Raw genomic sequence first — 15,346 nt, 5'->3', positions numbered from 1 at the left:
GAATGCAAGATGGCCCAGGCCTACGCACTGTTTCTGTTCCCGGAAGTGTTGCTGCCGGCTTGGTGTGTTTTTCATAGCGAGCTCAGGATTTCCTTTGGCAGTGGAAATCCCAGCTCAGCCCAGCCCTGCCTAGCTGCCTTCTGTGCAAGCAGCTGCCTGGCCACTCTAGGCATTACGTGAGTGTCCAGGAGTGGGAAAGGGAGTTGGCCTCGAGCTCAAATAATGTGTTCTTATCAGGCTCTTAGCAAGACTGACAGGACATCTAAGTCAGTGCCATCAAAATGCAGCTGCCTCTCTTGCTTAAACATGGGGCCTTAGTGTGCAGGGTTGTTTAGGGTGCTTGGGTCATACATAAGCCACGGGGCAAGCTCTCCTCTCAAACTCCCGAATCTCAAGGGATTTCTGTGTAGGAATTAGATCCAAATCTTTCTGCATGGCTTGTACTACATGGCCTTTAGAGGCCTGGCGCTCACATGGTTCCTTGTTGACTTAGAGAACAGGAAGTTAAAATATGTCAGAAATGGTTTCACAGAGCACACCCCTCCCTCCTCCATTTCACTCTGGGGATGAGACACGAGTCTTCCTACATACTAGGCAAGCTGCACCCCAGTCCCAGAGTTCTTCTGAAGGCAGGCTTTGAAACAGAGATTCACAGGGAGTTACTAACTCTGTGTCTCTGAGAGGGTGAGCAGGGAGGGTGCTGGGCCACTGGGCCATGATGCAGCTGCAGCTGCAGCTGGAGGCTTCAGGCTGTGCCTTAGGGGTTCTGAGTGGGCCTGGGTAGAAGCCAGGGGTTTCACCCTGCTTTCGGTAAGTGAGTGACTTAGAAAGCCAAAGCACCCCTCTTAGGAGGGTGCCATCTGTGAGCCATCAACAGGCTGTTTGCTGCAACTAGAGCGGTGAGGACCATGATCCTAAAGGTGTGTGAGCGGGCGACCATCTAAGTCACGATATGCTGGCTGGTCTGGAATGCTCATTCAGACGCCCTCTCCTGGCCCAGGAGTCGCCGCTTACCTTCAGGGATTAGGCTGGGTGTTTGCATGCTTTCTAAATGTCTCAGGTGATCTTGGTGGTTGCTAGAGTTTGAGTCATCTATGTGGGGCTGTAAAGAAAGGCGTGCTTTTGCAAGCAAATATTTGCCCATTTCCTAGACCATTGAATGCCCCTTCGTTGCCCTTAGATGTAAGGTTTCTGCTTAGGCTGATCTTCTGAATTATCTAGAGGTTTCATTTTTTTAAATTTTTTTATTTTTTATCTTTTTATTCTTCATTTGATCATTTGAGTAAAATTCCTTTCATCCCAGACAAGAAACCGCTTTGAAGGAACCAGGTCTGAGGTGGAGTCTCTGATGAAGAAGATGAAGGAAAACCCCCTTGATCACAAGACCATCAGCCCCTACACCATGGAAGGGTACCTTTACGTGCAGGAGAAACGTAAGTTCGCTTCCTGGCAGATGGGGTGCACTCGCAGCCTTGGGCAGGCCTTGCTTCTGGAGGTGCCTGCTGATCTGTTTCCACAGTCTTTCCTACCTCCAACTGATAGGGCCTGTTTTCTTTGTGCTAGGATTTCTCTGCGCTTGTTCCTTTCTTCCTAGTATTGCTCCCTTTTGAACCTCCATGCCTTAGCGTGCTTTTCCTTTCTCAGCTACTGTCGCCCTAATACTTGGATTTTGTGGAAAGTAAAAACAAAAATGAGAGTCAGGGAGAAGGCCCATCTCCTTGTAATGCATCCAAGGGAAAAAATACCAGGGGACTCACAGTTCACTTTGGAGGGGGCTTAGAGGGTGTGCTGCCCGAGTAGCACCCTCAGGTGCCAGGAATAAGACATCTTGAACATTTTCTTTTCTTTAATGGTAGTCCAGGCTGGCCTTGAACTCACGATCACCCTGAGTTTTCCTTCTGAGTTCGAGAGTCACACATCTGAATGCCACCATGCATGGCCTTTTCTGTGGTGCTTTTAGCAGGATGCATTCTGCTTCTCATTTGTGCTGGGTTTGTGTTCTCTGTGGTCCTCTCAGGCAGTGACTTCACTCCTGAAAGCTCCAGGTGGAGTAGGATAGAAACATGCTGTTTTAGTGATTATGTTCTTAGCTCTAATGCTCACACAGACTCACTTGGGTTTAAAATTGTTCTCTTCTGACAGTGGGGACTGCAGTGGGGTTGGAAGCACTGGCTACGGTAGGGGTTTTATATCCCTCATTCTTTCAGGAATGAGCTGGAGGAGGTTTACCGGAAGCGGAAGCCACTTCATTTATGTGTTTTATTCCCTGAGCATGGAGTGATGCGCTCTTTGCTCCATGGATGGGCTCCCTCATCCCATCCCACTGTCCATGGTTGGAAAAGACAGAGAGGCAAACTCTCAGGAAGGCAAGGGCAGGGTTCCCTCTGCCCCTGTAACACAAAGGCTGCTGTCACTCCTCACATATGCATGCACAATCATTTTTTTCACAGTTCTCTTCAAACATGTCTCATGCTCTTTGACACTGAGATGTTGCTTTTTGTTAGAACTGCCTTTTACTTTCCTAGCTCATTGCTTCAAGCATTTTATTAGGATATAGTATAGTTCTGGAACTCAATATTTTTAGTAATTTCAAGCTTACAAAATAGTTGCAAGAATGGTATAAAGAAAACATGAATTTATCCAGATGCATGATTTCTCAACATTGCTTTAATCACCCACCTTTTTATTTCCTGTGTGCGGATGAGGATATATGCATTGCTATCCTGAGCACTCAGTTTTCCTGAGCTATTCTGCTCTAATGCGTCACAGTGGAGCCCAACAGTCCCCTGATGCGTTCATGTCTACCATCTCATCAAAACGTGTGCAGTCTCCTCACTGTATGGTCACTATTTTCCCTTCATAACTAACTCACATTCTGTAGTTACCTTACAACTACGTTACTGTCTTTCTCCTTGTCACATTCCTCTCCATAGACTTGTGATGTATTGCTCTTGCCTAGGCTGATCTGTACTGTGATAGAGACTTCCCATTTTTACCCTTGTTGCCATTATTATTATTTCTTTTACTCATCCTGTTTATCCACCCATCTGCCCATCCCCATCTTTCTATTTTCACTAAAATCTCAAGATTCACATCATTCCGGGGTTATAATATGTTACTTCATTGACCTTGACATCCACACTGTCTAAGAAAAAGCACCTTCTGGAATCTCTGTGTTGTGTTGTCACTGGAACATCCTTCAAGCTCTGAGAATGTTTAGTATTTTTAAAAATTGCCTTTAATGACCCAGTGTAAACACTACTGTTTCGCTGTGTGTGTATGTGTAAGGGGCGTTGTATGCATACGTGTGTGTGTTCTTGTGGGTATATATGTGTTCCCATACATGTGGTGGCCACAGATTAACCTCAGGTGTTGGTCCTTACGTGACAGTCCCCTTGGACTTTTTTTTTTTTTTATGGCCTGACTAACAAGCCTCAAAAATCTGCCTGTTCACCTTTCCAGCTGTGACCCACTAAACCTGGCCTTTCTCTAAACATTCAATTTTAATTGACTAATTAATTTCTATGTAGGTTTTGGGCATCTGACTTGGGTCCTCATGCTTGCAAGGCAAGTGCTGTATTAACTAAGACATGTCTCTCTACCCCCTATGTTGCATTTCCAGGTTATTAAACGATATCTAATACTTACATTTGGCAACCATGCCAAACCATAAGTAGTTACTAAGTGGCTGCTTACTCTCTTTCCATGATGTTAATGTTCACCATTTCTATTGTGCGATCTCTGTAAACATCTAAAATTAATATTGATTGAAGTCCTCGCAGGCTGATAATGTTTTTTTCCCCTCTAATAGCACTTTGTTGTTGAAAATAAAGTGATTAGCCAGGCACCAGGTACAGCAGTCAGAGGCTTTGGTGGGCCGCGGTGCTGTGATGTGAATTTTGAGACAGACCTCCTTAGAGTGCATTTAGCTAGTTAGTCACTTCCAGTCTGCATCTCTGGTGTCTCTGAGGTTTCCATGTCTGCTTTTCAGATCTTTCTGAGTTCTGCTGAAGTAAAAATTAGAGGTTTGGAAGTAGGTCAGAACCCCCGAGTTAGGCCCTGGGCAGCTGTGTGGGAGGCATGATGTCACCGTCCCAGATGGAAATGGCGACTGACACTTCGAAGAACATATCCTTGTTCTTCCCTGAGTCACGTCAGTCAGGGAAGAGGATGGGAATTTCAAGTGGAGACTGATGATGGGAACGTTAGCTTGTTTCTCCAGGGAACCCGTATTTCCCGTGTTTGAAGGCTCACTGGGTATGGTGTTAGTGGGAGGTGGTGATTCTGTCTAACTGTGTGGGGAAAGCATTGTTTTGGTTTACTTTCAGCGCATGGGATTAGATTTCTGTTTCCGTCTAGCTGTATAGGGAATGCATTACCCCTGACACAGCATCAGGCCGGACAAGAGCATGGTGCCTGAGCATTGTGGCCTGTCTCTGTGTTATAGCAGTTAATGGTGTGCAGCACACAGTGGCTTGTGTAGCTGCTCACTGGGCAATGTTCCCTTGCAGGTCACTTTGGAACTTCTTGGGTGAAGCACTACTGCACATACCAGCGGGATTCCAAACAAATCACCATGGTTCCGTTTGACCAAAAGTCAGGAGGAAAGGGGGTGAGTGCACTGTGGATGTTTCTTGCTTGGTTTGCTCAACTAACAGGTAATGATCACGATACATGCCTCAGAGTCCAGTGTTTGACTGTAAAGCTCTTGAGTCTCGTGCAGTAATTCCAGGAGGCCTACTGCCATGGAAATGGCTGGAATAACCATTGCTAGCTTAAGTAACTATAATTAAGATGCTTTTGCATGTACACATTATTAAATGTGTCAGATGTCAGTGAGTTACTGGACAGTCGTGGTTGATTGTCATTGTCCTATGAAACTGATTTATGCCTCTCCTGCTCGATCCCTAGAGCCACCAGTGGGCAAGTTGGATTAATCAGCTATTAATTTCTGTGTAACAATCTACCCCTAAACCTTGTAACTTTTCACCAGCTATGTTAATATTCTGCCTAGACTTTGTGGATCAGGAATTTGGGGAACGTTTGATGGGTAGGCTCAGTTTGGTCTGGTAGTAGCTAGAATGGAAGCAATGTGGAGCGCAGGCATCTCAAGCCTTGTCGGAAACAGCTCTTTTCCTCTTCTCACTTTCTCCATCCTCCAGCTCCACCCTTGCTCCATTGGCTGTGCTTTAAAAGAGACTGCCTGGTTAGGGCAGGCTCACTGGTGCCTCCTCCACGGTTCATCTCTTTACAGGGCTGTTGCCTCTTGCCTGCCCTGACAGTTGGCTCTGCTTGTGCTGTTAGCAGTCAGCCACCTTCACTGTAGAGGTGATCTGTGTCTCCCCTGGGCTGCCTTCCTACTCATTCTCCCCTTAGTCCTCTATATTTTATCATGCCTTAGCATGTTTTTTTTTTTCAAGTTGATTGCTTGGAAGTTTTTGTCCACCTTAGATTTAAGGTTTTACCTTAATTCAGAACTGGAAAAAATCCTCCAGTTACCAACTTTGAATTTTGCCGCCTCCTAATTCTGCTATTATTTCCTTGTGAATATATTTAACTGTTTTCATAAGAATATTTATATTTTCCCTCTTCTGCCCATCCCTTTTTGTAGGACAGAGCCTCTCTTTGTAGCCTAGGCTGGCTTGGAACTCATGTGCAGTCAGTCTGCTCTCCATCACTAGGGTTCTTTTGCTTTTGCCTACATTCTCTGCCTGTATGGTTTCAATCTTTTTGAATATCTGGAATATATTTTGAGAAATTTCTCTAGTTCTATCTTTGGTTTAAATAGTTTTTTTTCAGTTGTGTCTAATATTTTGGTAAGTTAGTACTTTGCTAACCCTCCATGCTTGGCCTTCTATGGACATTTTTGTGCACCATGTTGAGCTAGCGTTTGGAGAACATCCAAGTGCAGAAGTGCAGAGAGCACAGGCTCTGAGGCTGGACCTGCCTGTACCAATACTGTGTAGTGCTGTGTGGTGCAGTGCTGTACAATGCCGGGTTGTGCTGTGCAGTGCTATGTACTGCAGTGCTGGGCTGTGCTCTTTGCTCCCTTCAACTCCCAGATTTTCTTCAGTGATAATAAAGAGTTTTATCAGCATCAGTAAGAAAGCCCCTTTGGTTTGGTTTGGTTTTTGGCAGAGGTGGTGTTGACTTACAAATAATCTCAAGAAAATACACGTTAGCAGGCAGAGGTAGAATAGAATATTACAAATTATACCTGAGTCACTAGGTGTGTCCTGGTCAGATTTGTTTAGAATCAGTTATAGTCCTTTCCTACCTGTTAACTCCTTGCAGAAACCAGCCAACAGATCCTTCTCCTCCACAGGCTTTGCTTCAGGACTCCATCTTGCAGCTCTCCATGTCTTTGATGAGCTCAGTTGTGTTTTTTAGTTCCTTTCTTATTACCTTTGTCAGTGAAAGATAGAGAGCCATACAGCGGCCGGTGTTTGAGCTTCTAAGGACTTCTGTGAGATCCCGTAGAGGACCTCACTAGGATGCTGAGCGCATGAGTATGGGTCAGAGCCTGCTAAGGGCACCTTAGGAACGTGCTGCTGCAACAAGTCATTTTCCTAGTCATACCTGGTTATATTTATGCTCCATTTTGTAGTGGTCTGCACTCTTATCTTGTGTTGTGCTGTTTGATCTAGCTTTCACAAAGGGAGAAATTGAGGATCAGAGACATTACTTTACTTCTAAGTTTATACACCTGAGTTCCAGAATGAGCATACCAAGCCCTCAGTCTGGAGTTAGAACTTTCTGTTTCTGAAGCCAAATCTTTTCATGATGCCACTGTTCTCTAAGTTTTCCAGAGGGGGTTGGGGGGGTAGGAGAACAACTATCTAGGAGTCTGAAGGCGATACCCTCGTAGGTGGGACAGTCACGTGATAGGTCGGTAGTGTTGTTTATGCCTAGTGTAGTTAGTATGGCGTCCTCTTAGGCCCAACGTGATTCTTCCCCAACCTTTCTTGCCCTTTATGCCTCTTTCATTTGGATTGTTTACCTTTAAAAGTACTTATTCTCTTCTCTAACCCCGACCCCAACCCCCCCAGCCTCAGGCTTGATTCTGTGAGCAGATTTCTTCCATCTACTTGGAGTCCAGGCTTCATGTGGGCTTAAGAATGTTTCTGACTCCAGGCCCATGCCTATAATCCCAGCACTGTGGGAGGCAGAGGCAGGTGGATCCTTGTGAGTTCCAGGCCAGCCTGGTCTACAAAGTGAGTACAGGACAGCCGAGGCTGTCTCAAACAAACAAACAAACAAAACAAAAAACACAAAACACAAAACAAACAAACAAACAAAAAAACCCCAAAACCAACCAACCAAACAAACAAAAAGAATATCTCTGAATTGAGCCACCCTTGAAGTCAGATCTGGCTCTGTCCTTGTCCTTGCTTGCAACCTTTCATTACTTTCCTGATCCTCACAGCATGAGAACTGTAATCCTGCACCACTGGCTCCTGCTCTCTCTCTCAACCTCTTTCTCCTTTCTGCCTCTTACTGTGGACTTCCAGCAATGCCTAGCTCCCCTCTGCTCCTCCCAGACTCCCTGGACCCTGGCTACACTTAAGGAAAGAAGGAAGGAAGGAAGAAAGGAAGGAAGGAAGGATTTCTTCTAGCTTATAGTTCAGGAGATGTAGCCCACCATGGCAGGGCAGCAGAAGCAGGAGGTGCCTGGTTTTACTCTGCCCACAGCCAGGAAGCAGGCAGCCAGGAATGCTGACACTCGCTTTCTTCTTTTTCTCCTGGAGAGGCCCCAGCCTATGGGATGGTACCGCCTATATTTAGGGTGGGTCACTCCAGTTTAGTTAATTTAACTGAGAAAGTCCCTTAAGGGCATGCCAAGGTCCCTCAGAGGACTGTGACAGGACCTAGGTGATTCTAGATTGCATCAAGTTGACAGTCACAGCCATCATAGTTGAGTCACAGTGTTTTAAAGTGATTACACTCCTGCCTTTTAAAACAGTAAGTAGTTCAGCAGATAATCTATAGTGTTTTTTCCTTGCATCCTCAAAACAAAATCTCATACTCCTTTTTAAAAAAAATTATTTATATTTTCATTAAAAATTTTTTTTTTAAATTTAAAAACAAGTTCTCACTTTGTAGACCTGGCTGACCTGGAACTCAACAGAGATCAGCCTGTCTGTGCGTTCCGACTAAAGGAATATTAATCTGCTGGCATTATAGGTGTGTGTCACTGTGCCCAGCCATTTTTCCTTTTGTTCTTAGGTGTGGTGGTCCTTTATAGATCTGTGCTGCTCACTTTTCCCCTATGGTACTTCATCTAAACTTTCATAATAGAATCTATCCCATAGTTATTCAGTCTGAACTCTAGTGGAACACAATAAGGTTAGATTTCTTATGTTTTGGTGAGCATGCTTATCAAAGGACAGCGTTGAAACCATTTACTTGAAAGATGTTAACTGGCTTTATTTTCAATTCTAGAATTAAGCATCATTATTACACACAACAAAAACAACTGTTGTGGTAAAGCAAGCAGTAAAAATTAAGTTTTAAGACAGAGGAAGGCTGAAGAATTTAGAAACAGCACAAAATAATTGGGCATTTCAAAGTGATTTCCCCTGGTCTGGGAGGGTAGCTCAGCCAAGAGCTATTGCCTTCCTTGACAGTTGAAGTAAGTCTGTTTGAGCAGTTGGGCAGTTCTGGTTTCTTGGAGACCAGATAAACAGCTTAGTTTCCTGATGGGAAATATTTGTTTCATGTTTTTTTTTTCAGACCCAATGTAGGACAGTGTCCCCTTGTGATGTTGGATATTGAATCAAACACCTTGATTACAGAGGATTTGATTGGAGGCACTTTATTACAGAGCTAGACTCTTAGCCCTGTTTTTCTGATGTAGGTTTGCTAAGTTGTCTAGTCTAACCTTGAACTCAGATGGCTGGCCTTGAGCTTATGACACTCCTATCTCAGCTTCCCAAGTAGCTGGGGTTACTATGCAACCGTCTTCAGTTTTTATTTAATATACTTAGGCATCTTACAGAGTGCATACAGATCAATTCTCAATCTGAGGACCTAATCTGTGCTATCCAGTAAGTAAGTGGGTATAGGTGTGAGGCATGTGAGGAAGAACGTCTCTTCCTAGAGCTGTGTTTGTGTGCTCTTGTGATTGTAGTGGGTGGTTACATCCACCTTCTGAGGCTGCATTTCATCTTACGTCATCAGGGCAGGCACATTTGTTAATTTCCCCTTTTACGAAAAAAGGAGGATTCCTCAGTGACAGAAAAATGTTGAGGAGAGCGCCTGCTGTGTTTCTAGACAGTAAGTACTGGGAGATTGTCACACCCCACGTACAGTGTGGTACAGCACATAGCAGGAAGAAGGAAAAACTCTTGATATGCATGGTCTAGTTCTCAACAGGAACCATAGACTACTCATGCTTAGTGAATGAACTAGATGCTTGCTCTGCACCTGCTTTGTGTCAGGTTATAGAAGATGCAGAAAGCAGACCCAGTGGCCGCTTGGGGATGAACTAGGAGGTGAGTGCATCACCAAAAGGGCATGAGAATATTTGGTAGGTGGAGCTTGGGAGTGATGGAAAAGTTTATGATAGATTTACTGATAGTTTCATGGGTCTCTACAGATCTCACTGGTTAAGAACACTGGCTGTTCTTCCAGAGGTTCTGAATTCAATTCCCACCAACTGGGATCCCACCAACATGGCGATCAGAACCATCTGCAATAAGATCTGATGCCCTCTTCTGCCGTGTAGGTGTGCATACAGACAGAGCACTCATACATTTGGTAAATGCATAAATAAAATAAAATCTTAAAAAGATGTCACAGCTACAAATTGTACATATTAAACAGACACAGTTTATCATATATTGTATACCAGTAAAGTCATTATATATTGAACACCTTTTCTATCCATGACCTAAGTGGGCCCAGAAGATACAATAATAGTAAGCAAAGACAAGTCTCTGTTCTTAGGGTGCTTTCAGTCTTATAAAATAACACTTGATAGGAAGACATTTTTTTATTCCTCATCTACTTTTTGCTAAGTTTGGTACCATGGGGCTGGGAGGGTTCACTGTGCTGTGTGAATGCATCTTAGGGATCCTTGTCCTGTTTGAGAAAAGTTCTTGAAGAAGTGATGACTAACCAAGGACCACAGATGCTCAGTTAGGAGGGGACTGTTATCTTCAACTCTTGTCACCTCTACATATCAAACCTGACTAAAACGGTAGGAGCAGATGTGTGCTATGTAGCGGCAATCATGCTCTACCTAACTAAATATTAGGGTGTCAGATCTTAGCTGTAGGAGAGTCTTGCGTGAGAAGCTGTATGGTGAGCATTTCCTCTCAGTAGGTTATGAACACAGATTTGAGAAGTGAAGTAAGATTCCATTTATGTTCCATGTTTGTCCTAGAGGGGAGCAGACCTGCCTTCTGGACTTGTCTTCACAGTCTGTGTGTTCTCGCTAGGGAGAAGATGAGTCCGTCACCCTCAAATCCTGCACGCGGCGGAAGACGGACTCCATCGAGAAGAGATTCTGCTTTGATGTGGAAGCAGTAGACAGGTGAGGGGCTGAGGCATTCTCCTCAGGAACAAGTTAGTACTGTATTTAGATTTGTTTCCTTTCCCTTTAGTCACATTGCTTGTACCCCTGCCCCCAACCCCACTTTTGGGTATCCAGTTTGAACTGGATGCTAGGTCATTGCGGAAGGTCAGTGCAGCCTCCCGTTGTTTAGTTCAGGTCTGAGTCACTAGGTTTGTTTGGCTTTACTTTAATGCTAGTCTTCATGCTCAGGAATGTGTGCTATGTCTCCAGGAGGTGGGATAGGTATTTAAAGAAAGCAGTCTGTTCAACAGGATTGTATCAGATGTTTGCTTATTTTTCTCTTTAAAAAAATTAATATAATGATTAAATAAGAATTGGGATGGAAAAAGTTTTACTCAAGTAATTTTTTAAAGTTTGTTATTATTTTATGTGCATACTCCGAAAAGACACCAAGTCACTTGTTTAATCAACCCTTAGATAGATGATAGAGAGATAGATAGATGATAGATGATGATAGACAGATGATAGATGGTAAATAGATGATAGACAGATGATAGATAATAGATGATCGATAGAAAGATAGATGATAGATATATAGGTAGGTAGGTAGGTAGATAGATGATAGATAGCTTGTACTGTCTTTCTTGAACTCTATAGTGTCTCCCACTCGTACTAGGCTTCTTTCAACAGGATTCCAGTTCTTTGATACTGGATTTCCTTGGCAGTGGGTTCTTTCAGTGAGATCAACATGTGGAGCTTATATGAGCTGCCTGTTCCAAGTCATTAGTGCTAGCACCAGAACCCTTAAACTTCATTACAGTACCCATGCAATGCCAGGTAGTCTCTTCCTTAATTTTTAAAACGAAAATCCACAGCCTCTCACTAAGCTCCACTATGCTTTCTGAAGCTAAAGTGTCTACAGAAGATGCTCTAGAAAGCTGTAGGGAGTTACTTTGGGGACAGTTGAAATTCTCTCTGGTGCCTCTATCTCATGTCAACTCTTGATAACACATCTGTTAATGTTCCTTTAGTTTATCATGCTCAAAAACTTTTGCTAGCCAGGCATGAGGGTGCATACCTATAATACCACCTTGTCAGGAGATGGGGCAGGAGGGATTTCTTAAGCCTAAGAATTCAAGACAAGACTGGGTCTTTGGTAAAACTGTCTCCAAAACAGAAAAGCGGGGGAGGGGCCTTGCAGGCTAGAATTCTGAGCCGAGAGTAAATGTTTCACACCCAGCCTACTGAGTAGATCTGGAGAGTCCATTTCTTCTCAGAGCCTGTGTGATTCATCAGTGGTGTGACACAGATGATGTTGGAATGTTCTAGAATGCGACTGTTGGGTCTTCACCAAGGAGCAGGGTAGGTTGGTAGGAGCATGAAGCCTTTCCTTTTAGTGTTCCTGGTGGACCTCATGGGTTAGGCCACAAGTTAGCATTGCTTTTTCCCCTCTTGTTTGACTCCAGTGTGTTATAGATTGCTTACATACAAGAAGAGTTAGACTCTGTGAGGGGGAGCAGTGAAGAAACTGTCAACATGACCAACATGACCAAAAAGGAAGATTTTTATTGTAGATGTAGACAGAGAATGGCCAGAGGCATCTGGAAGAGTCTACAGAGTGGAGAGAAAAAGTAGACTGAGTACAACCAGCAGATTGGACGTGGCCAGGGCTAGGGAAGTGGGAGACAGTGTGGAGATAGTGAGATAGTAAGACATGGAGAACAGAGCATGGTGAGAGCTAGGTAATATATATGTATATATATGTGTGTGTACATATACATATATATGATATATAGAGAGAGACAGAGATAGACACACACACACACACATACACACACCTACCCCCCCCCCCCCCACACACCCGGGGGCGGGGGCCGAAGAGGAAGAGGCAGACTCCTGAGAAGAGTGGGTTATAAGGAGGGTGAGGATCAGGGTGGTACTAAGGTAGGGGCTTTAAAATGTCTAACATGTACTTGTGATACTAAGGGAGTTCCCCTACCCCTCCGGCCACATAAGCTTTGCTATACAACCACAGGTAGCCTTTCTGCCCCGGAGGTAAGGGGAAATGACACCTCTTGACAGATGGGAACCAGTTTCACAAGTTCATGAGAACTTCTGGCTTTTATCTAACCACCAGAAATCCTCCTGTAGCCCAGGCTGAGCTCCTTTCTGTGTATTTGGACAGCCTGGGGCTTGACATTGGGCAAGAAGCAAAAGGCATTTCTGTATGCCAAGCGGCAGCTGCCTGGTGAGCTCTGCTGAGGTCCTTTCTCTGGAAGACTCCCACCATGTCCTTTTCACCAGTGCCCATCAGCGGGGAGTGGCTGGTGCTAGATAGTGGTCTTCTGGACTATGTCTTCCTCAGTCTCTGTTGTCTCACCTGCTGTGCCACAGAGGCAGGGGTCAAAGGGCAAGTTGGCACCTAGGAAATGGTTATAGAAGAGGAAACAACAGAAGGGCTGAACTGTTCCCAGAGTGTGTTGTGGGTAGATTAGATAAACTACTACATAAAAAATTGTGTAGTAGCTACTAATGTGATGATTTATCAGAATACAAGTGTGATTTGTATTACTTAGACTATGAAAATATGGTGTGAAATATACCAGCTGTGTAATATGTGGTGTTAATGGTTAGTTGTAACTGTCAGCTTGACATGTTCTAGAATCATCTGGGAAGAAAGCTTCAGTGAGGGGTGGTCTAGATGAAGTTGGCTTGCGAACATGTCTCCAGGGGACTGTCTTGCTGATGTCAACCGATGTGGGAAGACACAGCCTAAAAATGGATTTGGATCCTTGACTATGTAAAAAGCAAGCAGAGTGAGCTGAGCATAAGCAGGCATGCATTCAGTGCTCCTTGCTTCTGCACTCTGCATGCAGTGTGATAAAGTTTTTCTCGAGCCCTGTAGCTGTGACCTACCCTCAGCAGTTGAATGTAACCTGGAGCTGTGAGCTAAAGCGAAGCCTCTCTCTCCTAAGTTGCTTTTGCTGAGGATATTTTATCACAATAACAGGAAAAGAAATCAAGATAGGCCCCAGTTCACCATAGCCAGCATCCTAGTCAGCAGGGAGCGACAGGTGTAGAGGCAGACACACTTGTAGAGAAATGACCCATGACTGTGAAGACAGAGACTGGGGTGCCAGTGATCAAGTGAAGGAGCACCCTGACTGCTAGCAGTTCATCAGAGAGGAGGAAGGCATGGAGCAGATCCTGTGGACTTCAGGATCTACTTTGCCAACATCTTGCCATCCTACTGTGTGGTACTTCGTCATAGTCCTGCTAGGGATCCAGCACAGTATTGGCAGGGAGGACCTGTGCGTGAGGTGGCAGCCCATCCCACCAAGGCCTTTTAAGTGGTGATCCAGTACACACTCCTGCACGCTACTTCACAGAGTAGACCATGTGTGTCAGTCACCTTACTTTTTCTCCTGTCTTCTCCCTTCCTGCTTTTCCCATTCCTCCCTCCTTTTCGTAGCTTCACATTGGTTAATTGACTGGCTTTAACTTTTTTTCCTTGAAGTGGATCAACTCCTTTTTTGTGACAGTTCAATGTAAACCTTTTGGGTTAAAAATGAGCATCATGGAAAAAACAGTCCTCGGTAGTTGTAGGTGGACCATTAATACTATCCAGGGTCTGTGTTCAGTCACTTGAATAATTAACTCCATCATGCACTGTCTTATGGAAATTACTGAGCAAATGTAGGGAAAATATTTGTTTAAGCTGAAGAATCACTGTGGTAGTTACTTGCCAGCATCCCTGGATTGGTTTGTTTTAAAGAAATGTCTCACAGATGTAAGTGATGCATAGACGATTTTCTCCTTAATGTCTTCCATGAGGGGCCACTAGACCATATGGGAAATAATAGAAATAGAAACTAAAGGGTTCTTTTGATTCACTGAATCAGTGTAGTAGGGGTGGGTAATGTTTATACTGAGGGAAAGGAAACAATTAGACTGTTCTATTTTTCTTTTCTTTTCTTTTCTTTTTATTTTTTTTGAAGACTAGCTGACTCCAACAGAAACTGTCTGTGAAATGCCTCTCTCCAGCACTGTCAAATCCAGAAGTGTGGCAAGGACAGCATCCTGAGGTGGTGGAGGGTGGGGGCGGGTGGGGGATGGGGACCACAGGTGGAAGAGAGACACCTGCAGCCCTGAGTTCACTGTCTCCTGTCTCAGCCTTCCAAGTACATGCGATTACAGGCCTGAGCCACAGGCCTAGCTTAGGCTCTTCTGACAGATGTCCCATGTCGCAAGCTGTAGGAATCTAGTGGTTTTTCTTCTGTAAAAGCCTCACCTGATTTCTCGGCTCCCCCCCACCCCCCACACACACATACACACACTGTCACTTCTGTTCTCTCCTTGTCCACAGGTACCCCATATTAGCCTGGTAACACATTTTCTTTGTATTGGTTGGCTAGCTGTTCGGTTTGGAATGTTTTGTGCACTTCTGTTTAATCCTGTTTATCTCAGATGATTTGCTTTTAGAGGCAAAAAAGGAAATCCATACTTTCTATAGCCTTTAATATAGTATTATGTGTATGTGATTGCTCAATCCTATTTTATATGATGAAGACAGCTTTAAATGTATATTAATTTTCTCTTTGGGATTCTAGTGATGAGGCCAGAGAACATTAGTTAGCTGTTAATTAAGTTAAAACTCTAGCGAGTACACACATGATCTGCTGCTGTGTAGAGGGATGGTGGTACAGTTGAAGTCAGAGCAGCAGAGGTCAGGCATTTATGAAAGATCTGAAGAGACAAGTTGGCGCCCTCCAGTCAGTCAGCATCATCTTTCCAAGTTGTGTTTTCATAGGAGGTTGCATATTGTAG

At 44.2% G+C, this 15,346-nt stretch overlaps 1 protein-coding gene across 4 annotated transcripts in view; it reads left to right on the top strand.

Moving 5' to 3' along the window:
• Positions 1 to 15,346, top strand: part of ARHGAP26 (Rho GTPase activating protein 26) — a 382,879-nt gene that overhangs the window by 124,564 nt on the left and 242,969 nt on the right. For all 4 annotated transcript variants that reach the window (XM_084779977.1, XM_084779979.1, XM_084779980.1 and 1 more), the window contains 3 exons: positions 1,304 to 1,433; positions 4,512 to 4,612; positions 10,443 to 10,537. In XM_084779977.1, coding sequence (XP_084636103.1) covers positions 1,304 to 1,433; positions 4,512 to 4,612; positions 10,443 to 10,537 — 326 coding nt within the window. The remainder of the gene's footprint in view (positions 1 to 1,303; positions 1,434 to 4,511; positions 4,613 to 10,442; positions 10,538 to 15,346) is intronic.

Source organism: Acomys minous, assembly GCF_964271855.1.
Source record: "Acomys minous genome assembly, chromosome: 4".
NCBI classification, from domain to species: domain Eukaryota; kingdom Metazoa; phylum Chordata; class Mammalia; order Rodentia; family Muridae; genus Acomys; species Acomys minous.
The sequence above is the reverse complement of the archived record's forward strand: the minus strand, read 5'-3'. Positions and strand labels throughout refer to the sequence as shown.